Source organism: Jaculus jaculus, chromosome 10 (assembly GCF_020740685.1).
Source record: "Jaculus jaculus isolate mJacJac1 chromosome 10, mJacJac1.mat.Y.cur, whole genome shotgun sequence".
Taxonomy (NCBI): domain Eukaryota; kingdom Metazoa; phylum Chordata; class Mammalia; order Rodentia; family Dipodidae; genus Jaculus; species Jaculus jaculus.
The window spans coordinates 10734085-10751051 of NC_059111.1; the positions used below are offsets into that span (position 1 = coordinate 10734085).

The 16967-nt window shown below is 41.2% G+C and overlaps 1 protein-coding gene across 6 annotated transcripts in view; it reads left to right on the forward strand.

The window, feature by feature from the left end:
• The window catches only part of Usp3 (ubiquitin specific peptidase 3), a 90712-nt gene that overhangs the window by 22294 nt on the left and 51451 nt on the right, over positions 1-16967 (forward strand). For 4 of the 6 annotated variants that reach the window (XM_045160241.1, XM_045160243.1, XM_045160244.1 and 1 more), the window contains exon 2: positions 11992-12052. The exons of the other annotated variants lie outside the window; for them this stretch is intronic. In XM_045160241.1, coding sequence (XP_045016176.1) covers positions 11992-12052 — 61 coding nt within the window. The remainder of the gene's footprint in view (positions 1-11991; positions 12053-16967) is intronic. 6 annotated transcript variants of the gene reach the window in all.

Consider the following 16967-nt stretch of genomic DNA (forward strand, 5'->3'; position numbering starts at 1 on the left):
TGGAGAATCTTGTCATCGGAGAGCTGGAAGTGGCTTTGGGAACCTTTTTAATGAAGAAGTAAATACTAATCATATGCTTTGGGTAAAGTTTATCATAAGCATCTCTAAATTTCTAAAGCACACTCCGTAGTGTGGTCTAACTACCTGACTGCTTAGGTTCTAGGATGTCTCGTTCTAGTTGAACTTAGTAGTTTCCTTTGTGCTGGCTGACTGGGTGTTGTCCACTGGACCATTCTGCAGAGGTCGGAGTAAGGATTTCAGAATCTGTTCTCTCTCATAGGTCTCCCAGAATTAAGGATTATAAATTACAGATCCTCAGGTGAATGACATCTTACATTGTCCTCTCAGGCCTAAGGTATGCTATGAAAGAGGAGGGAGGCCTGCTGCATTGTTAGTGAACCATGTAAGATTGGCTAGCATAGCTTTCTCACCCGAGCAGCTGTGAATGGAGTACATACATGTTAAAGTAAGTCATCCCCTCACCAAAGGGGTGGCTGGAACTCCAGAAACAAATCACTTCTGGCCCCGAGAAGCCTCCTCCCCCACCGGTTCAGGTGCATGAACCAAACCATATAGTCTTAACCATTTTCTTGTGTATGCCCTGATATAGAAGAGGATGGAAGGTGGTCCAGATCACCTCCAGTAGGACCTCTGAGGACACTGCTCCTTAAAGAGAACCATATATAATGTGATAAAGGAAGAATTAAATTATCTAGAGTAGAAGTTAAAAGCTACTGGCCCATAAAAGTTGATAATGGTACCTTAAATCTGATAATTTCCTTGCTAAAACAAAAGTTAGAAGGCAAAAAATCCTTTTAAATGACTTGACCTGTAACCCCGTCGTAATGGATATTGGAAAATAGAAGCTGTAGTTCTTTTATTTTTTTAATTTTTAAAATTAAAATAGTATTTATTTGAGAGGGGCAGATAGAGAGAATGGGCATGCCAGGGCCTCCAGCCACTGTAAACAAACTCCAGATGCTTACACCACCCTGTGTATCTGGTTTACGTAGGTACTGGAGAATCGAACCCTGTGTCCTTAGGCTTCCAAGGCAAGTGCTTTAATGGCTAAGCTGTCACTCCAGCCCAAGCTGCAGTTCTTTTAAAGCGTGTAAGATAAAAAAAAAAAAAAAGAAAGAAAACCTTTTATCATATTAAGAAGCTGGGCATGATAGCACATGCCTGTAATCCTAGCAATTCAAGAGGCTGAGGCTGGAGGATTATGAATTAAGAGGCCAGCCTGAGATGCATAATGATACCCTATCTCAAGAAGTAATAGTTTAAAAAAGTCCTTGTTATCTTTTTAAGTCTGAATTTTGACATGTTCATCTATTGCTGTCGTGATAGTGTACTGACAGTGCATTAAAAAGTAGACACCAGGGTACATCGTGTTCACTTAGATTGGTGAGCCAGGATTCAGTTCGAAATTCCTTTGCGTTTGTCCTTCAGTATGGTTTTGGTATTTGAGTTGCCTCTGTCCTTAAGTATTTTATCTGAGTAATATCTTATGAAGGTGTCTAAATCTCTTGATCTTTCAAAATGTGAAATGCAATTGAAGGTTTTTTTTTTCAAGGTAGGGTCTTTAGTTCAGGCTGACTTGGAATTCACTATGGAGTCTCAGGGTGGCCTTGAACTCACAGCAATCCTCCTACCTCTGCCTCCTAAGTGCTGGGATTAAAGGCATGCACCACCACGCCCAGCTCAGTTGAAGTATTTTATATGGACTATATATAATATTAATGATTCTGACACTAACATAGTTATGATAGTTATATTAATTTTGGAATAAGCTTATTAAAGCTGAGTATTTTATTTCACTTATTGAATGTGGCTATGAAGATAATTTAATTTTAGGTCAGATGTAGGAGGATTTCTGAGGGATTTTTGTTTTGTTTTGTTTTTGTACAATGACATAAGCTGTTGGGTGTGCTCTGTTACAAGAGGCCACCTAATTAATGGTGGCCATGAGGGAAATCAAAGAAAACTGGCCATGAATCCAAAACGTGCTTTCCCTCTGGGCCAGCTGGATGCTCAGAGCCCCAGAGGCTGGCTCCGCGCTCCTGCGACCAGCACTTTCACCTCCCTGGTGTTTGCAGTTCATTGTGGGTGCAGTGTCTGTGGGAGAAGAGGGGTGTTAGTAAGCGTCCCATTAGACAGAGCAAACCCACACAGGCAGAGAGGAGGGAGGACTGTTCATTCAGCTAACCTTTATCATGTACCTGCCCACCACGCAGGAGTCTGGGACCCTCTGGTAAGGTCTGTCTCTGCTGGCAGGGGGCCCGTGGTGTGGTGTTAAGTGCTCTAGTGAGGCATGACGAGGGGCAGAGAGCGACTGAGGAAAGGAGGGAGGGAGCTAGGTGTCCCAGAGGACTTCACAGAGGAGGGACTGATAGGTGCCTGGGCTTCACTAGAGGATGGCACCCACATGCTGTGTCTGCATGTCTCTTTCTGTCCCTTCCCTTCCCGTCCTTGCTTCTTGTCTGGTTTGGTCTCTCTGTCTTGGAGCCCCTGAGTTCAGTGAGAGCAGGAAGGGCTCTGCAAGCCCCTGGCCAAGCCCCACCTCTTACTCCCAAGGAAGCAAGAACAGAGATAATGATGACTCACCCAAGGTCACACAGCTATTTTGGCGTTCTACTTTTTGTTTGCTGCAATCATTTTTGTCTACACAGGCTGCTACTATGCAGGGGCCTGTCTCTGGGTGTGACTTTGCATACGCGTATGTGAGTGCCTGCATAGTGGGCACTGAAACATTCTGCTGCCAACAGGGAGGCACACAGCTCAGGCAGGGGTAGGTCAGTAGGTTGGGGGACCACATGGAAAGTACAGTGCCTGAGCCCTCCGGTAGGGTGGGAGTGGAAGCTGTTGGGTTGCAGAGGCACAGAAGCCCTTCCACCCATCTCTGGGGACGGGGTCTGACCACAAGGTCTAGCTAGAGTCAACTCTGGGTTTCCTGACAAGCCTCAGAATTTAGTGCCCAGAAAAGACGGGAGTAGGATGAGGTTAAGGATGGGCCAGATCACAGAAGTCAGGGATCCTAGCCCTGAGAGCTCCAAGACCTCTGTCTCCATGCATGTTCTAAAAAAAATGTGATAAGGAAGGCATTACTGCTAGGCTATAGGGAAAGCCTGAAGGGGAAAGGTGTCCTACAAGCTGTCCTTTCTCCCTCCAATCTTCTCCCCTTTTTCTTCCTCTGCTAGCTTCTCTCCTTCCAGTCTTCCATTTCCCTCCTCCCCGCCCTTTCCTCTGCTCCCCCAGCTGTGTCTCCTATTGGGACCTCCACAGAGGATGGAGAGGCGATACTGAGCTCAGGCTGGGCTTTGGTGGCTATCCTTCCTACAGGGAAGGAGTTAAGTCTCTTCCTCGTATCCCTTCTCTCTTCTCTCCCTCCTGACTTTGGTGGAGTCCAGGATTAAAAAGAATTTTTTTTTTTAATCCAGGTATGGTGGTGCACACCTTTAATCCCAGCACCTGGGAGGCAGAGTAGGAGGATCGCCGAGAGTTTAAGGTCAGCCTGGGCTAGAGTGAGACCCTGCCTTGAAAAAACAAACAAATGAAAAATACTTCATTTATTTGCAAGCAGAGCGAGATAAAGAAAAGAGACAGACTGAGAGAATGGGCATGTCAGGGCCTCCAGCCACTGCAAAATGAACTCCAGATGCATGTGCCTCTTTGTGCATCTGGCTTTATGTGGACACTGGGGACTTGAACCCAGGTCATTAGGTTTTGCCTTAACTGCTGATCCATCACTCCAGTCCCTCTGAGAGATTTTTGCTGGCTTTGATATGACTTGTGTATTTGGAATTTGTCTGTGAAGAGAGATCAACTGCTGCATTTTTTTTTAATAGAGTGTAAGCTAAAGAAAAAAAATCCTGAAAAATAATCATGGTACATGTGGACATAAACTAATGCAGTATATATAATAGCCATTGGCACTAACTCTGGAAAATCATTCTTTTAAGATTTTATTTTTATTTATTTATTTGAGAGCAACAGACAGAGAAATAGGCAGAAAGAGGGAGAGAATGGGCATACCAGGGCCTCCAGCCACTGCAAACGAACTCCAGACGCATGCACCCCCTTGTGCACCTGGCTAACATGGGTCCTGGGGAATTGAGCCTCGAGCCGGTGTCCTTAGGCTTCACAGGCAAGCGCTTAACTGCTAAGCCATCTCTCCAGCCCCTGTAAAGTCATTCTCTTTAAAGAAAGGAACAGAGGCCCTTTTCTATTTCTTAGGCTCTGTGCTCTGTGTTTTATGTTTTTTATGAAATCCATAGTCCGTGAGGGAGAGGTAGGTGGCACTGTCCTGTTTTATAGTGAAGAAGTAGTCTCTGGAATCAAATGTTAGGTCACAGAATCAAAGCATAGTAGATTATAGGTTTTGAAGTCTAGATTTGATTCCTTTTATCATACGACTGATGTGTTTGTTTTGAGTCTTATAGAAGAATTGTTAAGTTCTTACAAAGGCGAAGGAGTTCTTGTGGAATAGTTGGGGGTGACGGGCTTGTGATCAAGACCTTTGCCTACTTCAGTGAGACAATTGGAGTAGAGTTCTGGTCGCTGGCCTCTTTCTTCCTGTAATTTATAAGAATTTTAAGAGAGCATTCTGAAGTACATCCTCAAAAGTCTTGGGATTCTGGGCTGGAGAGATGGATTAGTGGTTAAGATGCTTGCCTGTGAAGCCTAAGGACCCAGGTTCGATTCTCCAGGTCCCACATAAGCCAGATGCACATGGTAGTGCATACATCTGGAGTTCGTTTGCAGTGGCCAGAGGCCCTGGTGCACCCATTCTTTCTTTTCCTCTCTCTCTCAAATAAATAAAGATAAATCTTAAAAAAAAAAAAAAAAGAACTCTTAGAATTCTGGGTGTGGACCATTGATACCAGCTCTAGAGACCTGAGATCAGGCATTGCTGGGCATGGTGGGAATAAAGCAGGCCTAGGGCTTTGTCAGAAATCTTGGGTAAGGCCAGAACTAGAAACAGATGGAGTAGGATGTCTTCAACTATTAGCGAGTTTCCAAGCTTAACCTTCAGTGATGTCTGAAGAGTCTTAGCAGGCTCATTGCATAACAGTCTGGAGAAGTAGGATGGAGGGTAAGGCTTTCTCTGTAGCTTTGGACAAAGAGAAAAGGAGTTCCTGCAGTTGCCTCTGGTGCTTTTTAAGAGTCTTTGCCCAGAACTTGGGATTCTTCAGGATTGGTGCTTTTGATTGAAGTGTTGAAGGTGTTGCTACCTGAGTTACTGCTTTTTCTTTTCAAAACTATTTATTTATTTTTTGTTGTTTATTTTTATTTACTTAGTTGAAAGCAAGAGAGAGAGAAAGAGGCAGAGAGTGAGAGAATGGGTGTGCCAGGGTCTCCAGCCACTGCAAAGGAACTCCAGAAGCGTGCGCCTCCTTGTGCATCTGGTTAACATGGGTCCTGGGAAATCGGGCCTGGAACTGGGGTCCTAAGGCTTCAAAGGCAAGCGCTTAACTGCTAAGCCATCTCCAACCCTGCTTTTTCTTTTTAAAAATAATACTGAGCAACATTAGGAGTGATGTTTGTACTCAGAAAAGAATTGGGCTATCTTATGGGTATTGGTGGCACATCTTGATTTGAATTACTAAAATACTGATGAATATAGAAAGATCCCATTCAGAGGATGATGGCAGCTCAGTTGAGGATGGACTGTCATGTCTTTCTGTTTATTGAAGGGATAGGTGAGCCTTTGGATAGCTGTGATTCTGTTCGGTAGAGCCCCTTAGAGCTTCCATTCTCTTTTATACTAAATAACAGTGCCAGTCATGGCAGAGACTTATGTGACAGGTTGAATGATGTTCTATTGTGGGCAGTTATCTGTTACTGCATCCCAGTAGTCTAAACCACTTCGTTTTGCTTATTTTGAGGATCAGGAACTCAGAAAAACTTGTCTAGTTTTTCATCAGGTAGAGTATCTGGAGTTAAGGAAAAAAAAAAAAAAACACTTAATTTGTATGTTTAAATCTTCTCCAGTCTCTGTATGCTTTGGGTTTCTCACAGTATGTTGGTTTCAGGGAATCACACTTCTTACATAGTGGTTGACTTTCCCTAGGGCAAACATTCCAAGCAACAGCAAGGAGAAGCTATGAACTTCATAAGTTTTGGACTGCATAGAATAATTTCTGTCCTCTTGAAATTCCCAGTCCATCACAGTCAGGGAATGAGAACAGGAAACTCACCTCACCTCTCAGTAGGAAAAATGTCAAAGAATTTGTGGCCATCTTTTTTTTTTTCTTTTTAAATTTTTGTCATCGTCGTTTTTATTTATTTGTTTGAGAGTGACAGACAGAGAGAGGAAGAGGCAGATAGAGGCAAGAGAGAGAAAATGGGCACACCAGGACCTCCAGCCACTACAAACAAACTCCAGACACGTGCACCCCCTTGTGCATCTGGCTTACGTGGGTCTTGGGGAATCGAGCCTCGAACCAGGATTTTTAGCAAGTGTTTAACCAGTAAGCCATCTCTCCAGCCCATTTGTGGCCATCTTTAATGTACCACAGGGCAATTAAGCTGAAATGAGAAAATTGTTAGGACAAATTTCTCAGTTGACTCTACCAGTAAAGAATTCACTCGTGGAATGATTCCGTCGATCTAGTGATTCAGGAGAGAGTAATTGCCAGCCTGGAATAAGAAAGGGATTAATTAATTAATAGTAAGCTGCCATGAGGAGAGTGAAAGACCACTGAGGTGAGCGTTCCTTTATCATTGTTTTCTGTGCCTTGGCCTTGAATTATTGGTACCGAGAATTCAGCCTCAACCTGGCACAACTTTTTTTTTTTTAAGATATTACTTATTTATTTGAGAGAGAGAGAGCGAGAGCGAGAGAGCGAGAGCAAGAGCACGCACGCAAGAGTGAGCATGTGCATAACAGGGCCTCTTGAGGTTCGAAATTGACTCCAGGTGTTCACACCACATTGTACACCTGGCTTTACATAGGTATGGGGGAAGTGAACCTGGGATGCCAGGCTGTGCAAGCAAGTGCCTTTAACTGCAAAACCATCTCCTTAGTCCCTAACCTGGTACTTGTGAACACATTGGATTTGATGCTCACACTTGGTCTTCTCTGTTTGGTTGCCTAAGGTCTTCCTTGGCTGGCTCACTCTTTTGACCCTGGCTGCCTCTGATGCTTTGTTCAAGGACTTTATTGCCCTGCTTGCTGGCAACCCGATACACTACACTAAAGTGCTGGGAAGGGCATCTACAGATGCTCAGGCTGCCTGACATCTTTGGCAGTTACCATGCTTTCTTTGCTGGGTTGCATTATGGCTCAGTTTCTGGTCTTTTTGTGAATTTATCAGTTCTTTCCCTATCTCAAGTTAAAGAAAGACTTGTTTGACTTTTAGCTTGGAGGCTTGGAGCATGCAGTTTGAAGACTGTTTATGATCTATAAAAGATTGCATGTCTTGCTCTTAAAACATAAAAATACATTAATTGAAGCAAAGTGGGTTAGTTTAGAAAATACTTCTTATATTTGTAGAATTTTTATCATACTGCCCTATCCTTAAATGTTAAGAGGAATAGAGCTTGTACATTGTAGCTTACATGGAATGTGTGTGTGCATACATTAGTAACGTAAAGTGTTTGGAAATTTATTGATTACATTTTTATAAATATATAGTGTATTATTGAAAACTTGCTTACTGTGTTAAAATGTCTTTATTTATTTGCAGGGGGGGGAGGGACACACCAGAGCATCTTGCCACTGCACACAATCTCCAGTCACATGTACCACTTTTGCATCTGACTTTACATGGGCATTGGGGAATTGAGCCTGAGTTGGTAGGCTTTACAAGGAAGCAAGCACCTTTAACTGCTCAGCCATCAAACACCATAGGAGCTTGAGTTCCAGCTCGGACTCTCAGTAAATTAACAAATTATGTAACTTCTCTGTGCTTCACTTCCTAATTTTTAAGACAGGCCAAATGTCTATACTTCCTGGGATTATAGAGGGCTAAATGTAGTAATACTCAAAAAGTTGTTACAGAGTTAATTCCAGGTCAGCCTGGACCAGAGTGAGGCCCTACCTCAAAAAACAAAAAACAAAAACAAAAACAAAAAGTTGTAATAGTACCTTAGCATGTATACTATAAAATTAGCTATAAATGAACTTTTTTTAAGAGACACTAGCTGGGTGTGGTGGTGCATACCTTTAATCTCAGCAGTTGGGAGGCAGAGGTAGGATTGCTGTGAGTTCAAGGCCACCTTGAGACTACAGAGCGAATTCCAGGTCAGCCTAGGCTAGAGTGAGAGGACCCTACCTCAAAAAAATAACAACAATAATAAAACAAAATAAAAATAGAAAAGGAAAGAAACACTTTGTTTTTTGAGGCAGAGGTAGGTTCTCACTCTATCTAGCTCAGGCTGACCTGGAATTCACTATGTGTTCTCAGGCTGGCCTCAAACTCACAGCATCTGGCATTACATGGGTATTGGGGAATTGATCCTGGGCTTTCAGGCTCTGGGAGTGGTTTTGTTGTAAACAGTCTGTACCATGGTTTGAGGATATTTTATAATCTGAATGAAAAGTGAGACTCCACTTCGCAGATGCCAGGTGACCCGGCTGTGGACAGGTGTGTGGGTATGAGAAATATACTGCCAGGGTCCTTTTCTTTGAAGTGCAACTAGGTACCTTAAAGAGGTCTTGTAATGCTTTAAAAAAGGGGCTCTTGTAAGTTACCACATTAATTATCTTTGGTTTTCTTTTTAAGCAGCTTCTGATTCTAGCCCAGGCTGACCTGGAATTTATACTGTAGTATAGGCTGTCCTCAAACTTACAGTGATCCTCCTACCTTAGCCTCCTGAGTGCTGGGATTAAATGTGTGTGACATCATGCCCAGCCAAATTAAAATTTTTGAAAATTTTGCAAGTTCCCATCCTTCTCACCTTTCTCATGTATTAGCATTTAATAATGATTTTTGGGGGGCGGGCCTAAGGAGATGACTGAGCAGTTAAAGGTGCTTGTTTGCAAAGGCTGCTGGCCTGGGTTCAGTTCCCAAACTGCCCATGTAAGCTAGGCACCAACAGTGGTGCAAACATCTGGTGTTCCCTTGCAGTGGCAAGAAGCCCTGGCATGCGCGCGCGCGCACACACACACACACACACACACACACGCACACTTTAAAAAAAGCAGTCGTGTGTGTGTTACATGCACATGTGTGCACGTACATGGGTGTGCCACTTTATGCACCTGTGAAGGCAAGAAGAGAATATCTAGTGTCTTTCCCCCATCATTCATCTGTGTTTCCTTGAGATGGAATTTCTTACTCTGGAGCTTGCTATTTTCACAAATCCTAGAGATTCTCTGTCTCTGCTCCCACAGGATTGGGTTACAGTTGTGTGTCCACGCCCACCTGTCTATGTGAGTGCTGGAGAACTGAACTCAGGTGGTCTTTCATGCTTTTACAGGAAGCAGTTTTAATTGTGGAGCCATCTCTCCTGCCATTATTATTATTATTATTATTTTGGTTTTTCAAGGTAGAGGTTCACTCTAGCTCCGGCTGTCCTGGAATTCACTCCAGAGTCTCAGGGTGGCCTTGAACTCACAGAGATCCTCCTACGTCTGCCTTCCAAGTGCAGGGATTAAAGGCATGCACCAATATACCCAGACCTAGAAATGTTTTTAATATTCTTTTGCTTTGCTAAATAGTTAAATAGATGCTGTATTAAGAACTTAACCTTTTGTTGTTGTTGTTTCTTGAGGTAGGGTCGTGCTTTGGCCTAGGCTGACCTGGAATTCACTGGTGGCCTCAAACTCATGGTGATACTCCTACCTATGCCTCCTGAGTGCTGGGATTAAAGGCGTGCACCACCACACCTGGCCAAAACTTTACCATTTGTGTTGATTGTGTTTGGTATTAACATGTGTGCATATACATGTCCCTTTGTGTGTATATGAGTATTATAACTATTTTGTATTTCATGTTGAGTTTTATAAAACGGCCTGGAAACGTAATTCTTTTTCTTTGGAAATTGTGATCATCTTATGGATCAACTTTTTTTAAAAAATTTATTTATTTGCAAGCCAAGAGAGGTAAAAGAGTGACAGAGAATAAGCGTGCCAGGGCCTCCATTGCAAACAGACTCCAGATGCATGTGCCACTTTATACATCTGGCTTTACATGGGTACTGGGGACTTGAACCCAGGTCATTAGATTTTGCAAGCAAACACCTTAACTGCTAAGCCATCTCTCCAGCCCCAAGATCAACTTTGGAAACTTACCTGTCTATAAATTGAAGAACCCTTTTATAATAATATTGTTTCCAAACTTGATTAAAATAGTTTTAAGATGATGCAGTATTCTTTAGTTCATGCTATGACCTGTTTTTTTGTACCAATAATAGAGAATTAGTTAAACTTACTTAACATTTAAGAATACTTATAAGCTGGGCTTGGTGGTACATACAGTAGGAGGATGGCCTTGAATTTGAGGCCACCCTGAGAATACAGAGTGAATTCCAGGTCAAACTGGGCTAGAGGAGACCCTACCTCAAAAAACCAACCAACAAACAAAACAAAAACAAAAAACCTGTTTATAATTTTCTTGGGTGCTTTTCAAGGTTTTTAAGTTGAATAATATAATATAAATTAAGAGACCATTTCCTAATGGAGTGCCATTTGTTTATTTTACTTTTTTTTTTTTTTTTTGCTGCTGTTTTATGATGTAGGGTCTCACTCTAACTCAAATTGACCTGGAATAATTCACTCTGTAGTAGCCCCAGGCTGGCCTCAAAATCACAGTGATCCCCCTACCTCTGCTTCCTGATTGCTGGGATTAAAGGCATATGTGTGTGACCACACCTGGCCATTTGTTGATTTTAGTATAACCCATTATACCCAATTCTCTTTATTTTTCTAGCCTTTAAATGTTTTTCTAGTGTGAATGTATTATGCCTTCAAGGAGCTCTTTCACTTAAATAGCCATCACCAGTCAACTGTCCTATTTTCATACCATTCTCCCTTGAAGACCATTGTTACTTATTAGACTTTTTTTTTTGGTCATTGAATGAGTTAATAATAAACACTTTTGTGTGTGACATGGTATAATGTACATTAAATCAGGTATTCATACAGGCTAGGTTCTACCACTGAGCCATACTCACAGCCTAGCAAAGCTTTTTTTTTAAAAATTTTATTTATTTATTTGCAAGCACAAAGAGAGATAGAGAGAAGAGAGACAGACAGAGAGAGGATGGGTGCGCCAGGGCCTCTAGGCACTACAAATGAACTCCAGACACATGTGCCCCTTGTGCATCTGGCTTACGTGGGTCCTGAGGAATTGAACCTGGGTCCTTTGGCTTTGCAAGCGAATGCCTTAACCTCTAAGCCATCTCTCTAGCCCAAAACATAATTTTAATCAACATTTAAAATGTTTCCATACCCCTCCTGGCTTAGCCATTGCTATAATACTTAAAATCAAATGATGTCCCTGGTTGCACCATTAGCAAGAATTATGTATATTTGTCATATTTTATTCTACTGAGAATTAGCTTTAGAAAAATTGGGTTTACTCTTAATTGTAACCTTAAGTTATACCTCTATTATCTAGAGTTGTTGGTTATTGTAGTACATGGCCTAAACAGTGTGATTTAAGGCAAACCTTTAAAAAATTGTTTTTAATGAGAAAATAAGACTATCACTAACTTGTTGGAGACCATGATGTAAGGAAATAAGTAATAAAGGGAACAAGTGTACATGTGTTTAATTTGTAGTTAGGCTATTTGCATTTAGTCAGCAATAACATGAGCAGCACCTTGGACAAGCACTTAAATTCTTTCCAGTGTTGCTTTTACTTAGGAGTCATCATGTATAATGAATTCCAGAAGGTGGGCATTGAGATTTCAGTATACCTAGGCAGCCATGGATCTGGATAACAGGGGAGAAGATGGGAAACGACAGGCCTTGGATTACAGATTCGGGAAGAACATGGGAAATGACATGATACAATTGCTATACTGTATTTTTCTTTTTATTAGTGTGCAGGTCCAACAAAAGCCCTTGGGTCTGTTTGACTTGTTCAAGTGTTCACTGTGGAAGGTAGGTGCCATTTACTACCTCATTACCCTGCTTGCTCTTAAATAATGCCTGAACGCTTTATATTAAACTTTATTGACTTAGATTGATTTAACATTTTTCTTAATCATACTATGTCATTGTATGTAGGACTTTACCCTCAGTTGAATCCCTTTCTTCTTTGAAACAACCTGAAAAATCTAGGGCAAAACAAAACAAAACAAAAATCTATGTCGCTAATCAGAAGAGCTAGTTTGGTAATCAAGACAATCTACTAGTAATTTTTGGTTGTGAAAATGAAGTAGAGGAACTTTCAAATCTTGAAGTAAAATTTTATCTAATGATTGTTCTTTAAGCCTTCTCGTAGGGTAAGATTTAAGCATACCTTAGAAGATAATGGGATCCCGTGTTTTCACTTATACACAGCTTTCGCAGTTACAAACATATAACTACCCATGTCGCATGATAAAGCACTCTGTCTCACCTTTATTGATTCTTGAGCCCAATCCCAGCTGTCTCATTTTCTGGAGGAAAAATCCTAAACAAATACATATTTTCAGGTAAAAGAATTGCCTTTGAAATGACCTGACTGTGGAGTTATGTGTTCCTTGTCCAAGATGTACCAAGTATTCATTGTCTTATTAAAGTATTTTTCTTTCCACGTAGACTTGATACCTCCCACCCGCACTCTGCCACCCAGTTTTAGTCCTGAACATTTTCTTCAGGTTCTTGGCTTGAGAGTAAGACATAGAAAGTGGAGTAATTCTTCTCTGTGAATGCAGACACCAGCATCAACTTCTGTGTTATCGTAGCCATAGCAGCGCTTTCACTTGCACTACTCTGTTAGTGTTAGAAAACCTAAACTTTGAGTGCTGGGTGCGATCATATCTGTAATTCTAGCAGTTGGGAGTCTCAGGCAGGATTGTCATAAGTTTGAGGCCAGCCTGGGATTAATAGTGAGTTCAGGCCAGCCGGAGCTAGAGTGAGAACTTGTCTTTAATAATGGTGATAACTGCTGGATGTGGTCATGCATGGCTGTAATCACTGCATTTAGGGTGCTAAAGTAGGATCACTGTGAGTTCAAGGGTAGCCTGGGGCTCAGCTTGAGTTAGAGTGAGACCTGCCTTGAAAAACAACAACGACAACAAATAATGATGATCATGGAGGAAGAATAGTATCTAGAATAGTTCCTGGTTGCTATTTTTAAGTTATTGCTTGAACAGATCTTTGTTCAGTTAACTTCTAATATTTCACATGTTGAATCCTGGGATTGAATATTTTTCCCATATATACCTAAAGAGTATCTTTGGAAAATACTAATTGACTATCTTATGGCTGTTGTGGTTTTAAAATTTCCAGGATCTGGGGAACTTAATTAAGTTCCTTGTATATATAACTTAAAAAAAAAGACAAGGAAAAGTAGAGGCATTTAAATCTTGCACTTGGATAGATTCTTCAAGGTGTTGAGAGATGTGAATTAAATGCAACAAATTTTCTGTAATTCTGCTCTCCATCTGTATGGTGGTACTCTCTACCCTAAATATTGAAGGTCATATGCCGGTGAAAAAACCTGACCTGAGGATTTTTGAGGAAAAAAAATTGAGGCTGGGGATGGTGGCACACACCTTTAATCCAGTGCTTGGGAAGCAGAGGTAAGAGGATCACTGTGAGTTCGAAGCTATCCTGAAACTACATAGTAAATTCCAGTTCAGCCTGGGCTAGAGTGGAGACCCTACCTTGAAAAACAAAACAAACAAAGGGAGCATTTAATGTTCTCAATAGCAAGCAACAAACAGTTCTTTAGGGTCTGGAAAAATACAGTAAAGGTTTCTAGACTATATAGGTAGGTGATTTCTAACTGGGCAAGTTTTAAGATTTTGACACCCATTCCAGAGAAGTATGAGTAAGTAAATTAGAAAGATGATTGAGAGTGGCCCGAATTTTGATCTCCATTTTACACAGCTGGCTGCTTAATTTTGTTAATTTTTTTCTTTTGTAATTCTAGGTGTTTACTAGCTAAATTAGAGACTACTTGCCTACAGAGAAGTCTCAATCTTTCAACCAGGAATTATATAGTCTGTAATGTTCATAACACCATTCTACTGAAGTTATTTTTCAAATACTTGAGATTATTACTAGGATCTATGACATGTATGATGTACATTTTCCTCGTGTGCAGTAGACCAGAATGTCTACAGTAATTAAGCTTCAACTGGATAAGAGAAATACTGAAGTTTCATCTAAGTGAGTTTATATAGACTTAATTTCTGGCTAATTTATTTGGGCATTAGTCGAAACATGCTAGGCTTAATGTAGTCAGTTATTATGCTGCTTACTTTTATCAAAGACATTTATCAGAATAAATGTTTAGCTTAGTATACAAAGTATTGTTTTTAAAATTTTTTTATTTATTTGAGAGTGACAGAGAGGCGGGGGGGGGGGAGGGAGGGAGAGAGAGAGGGAGGGAGAGAATGGGCACACCAGGGCCTCTAGCCACTGCAAATGAACTCCAGATGCATGTGTCAACTTGTGCATCTGGCTAATGTGGGTAATTGAACCTCCAACCGGGGTCCTTAGGCTTCACAGGCAAGCACTTAACTGCTAAGCCATCTCTCCAGCCACCAAGTATTATACTTCGTGTAGGAGGAAGAAGTGGATGGTATAGGAATGATTTAAACTTCTAGGACATTTGGAAATTACAGCATTATAAGGCTCTACTATATATGTGCTATGTAAAGATGATCAGTTTCAAAGACTTGAAGATGGTGATGCTATTTGTTATTGTTCAGTATTTTTGTGCATGTGTATGTGTCTGGTGTGTGCATGTATGTTTTGTATGTGTGGGCATGTGTGTGTGTGTGTGAAGTCTAGAGGTTGACATTGGATGTCTTCCTTCACTCTACCATTTTATTTTTCATATATATATATATCGTTCATTTGAGAGCAACAGAGAGAGAGAGAGAGGGGGGGGGGGGAGGAAGGGAGGGAGGGAGAGAAAGGGGCAGTGAGAAAGAGAGAGAGAAAAAGAGAATGGACGCACCAGGGCCTCCAGCCACTATAAACGAACTCCAGATGCATGTTTCACCTTGTGCATCTGGCTTATGTGGGTACTGGAGAATTGAGCCGTGAACTGGGGTCCTTAGGCTTCACGGGCAAGCACTTAACCACTAAGCCATCTCTCCAGCCCCATTTTATATTTTTTTAAGATGAGGTTTCTCACTGAACCTAATGCTCACAGATGAGCTAGACTAACCAGTAAGCTCTAGGGCTCCACCTGTCTCTGCCTCCCTAAGGCTAGGAGTACAGGCTTGCACCACCATGCTTAGCATTTTTACATGGATCCTGGGACGTGAACTCAGGTCCTTATGCTTATATGGCAAGCACTTCACCACTGAGACATTTCTCCATCTCCAGTATTACTTCCTGTTTGATTCTGAAGGTACTCCTCATCATAAATATTATCACTTTTTTAGTGGTGTGTGCTATAAATACAAGAACCTACATGATGCCTTAGCATTTGCCTTTTTAGTTAAAAAGAAGCAAGTATTTTAACCTATGAAACAACATTTTGTGTGTGTGTGTGTGTGTGTGTGTGTGTGTGTGTGTGTTGGTGTGTATTATTTGAGAGTGACAAAGAGGCAGAAAAAGAGAGAGAGAGAAAACGGGTGCATCAGGGCCTCTATCCACTGCAAACGAACTCTAGATTCATGCGCCACCTTGTGTATCTGGCTTACGTGGGTCTGGGGAATTGAGCTTTGAACTGGGGTCTTTAGGCTTCACAGGCAAGCGCTTAACCACTAAGTCGTCTCTCCAGCCCCTGAAACAACATTTTATCTCAGGTGCTTCATGCGTCTACTTTGTAAGCAATTGCTTTATTGAGATTCTGAATAAATTGTAGTTAGAGGAAGAGGAAATGCTAATAAAATAATTATAGTCATTCACTTTGAGCTATAAATTACTAGTTGAATCACCTAATAATCCATATGATACACATAATATAACCTCAAGCACAGTGAGGTTGAGCAAGTCAAGAGTACGCCTAGGACCAGGCTATGACAAGGCCTGTTTTTGAAGTTAGCTGAACTGGCTGAGCATTTCTTTCATCATTATTTTACTTTGAATTTCATTAAAGTCTACTTTTGGGGATAGAGAATCATGAATTTAAAGTACAATGGAGAAAATATTAACTTCTGAGTTGAGTTTAATAATGTCTTGAATGTGTCCTCAATCTTGTGGGGTATAGAGTCTGGCCTTGAATTGACTCTTTCCACAGCTATTCCACTTTCCCCATATCCTGCAGGTCCCATTAACATAACTTATGTCAAACTGTCATCTGAACTCTAAGTCTATTTATTTTAGTGTTATTTAATCAGCATTTGTTTTGACTATTTGAGTTTGCCTTCCTTCTCTGGCTACTTTCTAGGAATGTGAGTTTTGTTACATAAGGGCTTTCTCAGCAGTGATCAGTGGGAGCGTTATCTTGTCTTTAGGTAAAGGTATAGATGAATGTGTGGGTGCACACCATGAGCATGTGGACTTTTTTTTTTTTTTTTTTTTGAGGTAGGTTTGCTCAAGCCCAGGCTGACCTGGAATTCACTATTTAGTCTCAGGGTGGCCTTGAACTCAGGGCGATCCTCCTACCTCTGCCTTCCGAGTGCTGGGATTAAAGGTGTGCGCCACCATGCCTGGCTTGTGGACACACTTTTGATTTCACTTTGCCTGCTGTAGTAAAGTGATGTATTAAACCTGAGTTGGAAAGTGTTATAACATCTGAGTGAATATAAACAGCTTTGATTATCTTTGTCCACATAGAGATCTGTCTTTATGACCTTTAGTTGATTTATGTTTGGATTGTTTCTAAACAAATGCATTTTCATATGAGTGAAGCTGATTTCAGGCGTTTAAAGAAAAGATTTGGAAGCCATATCCACAGAAGTAC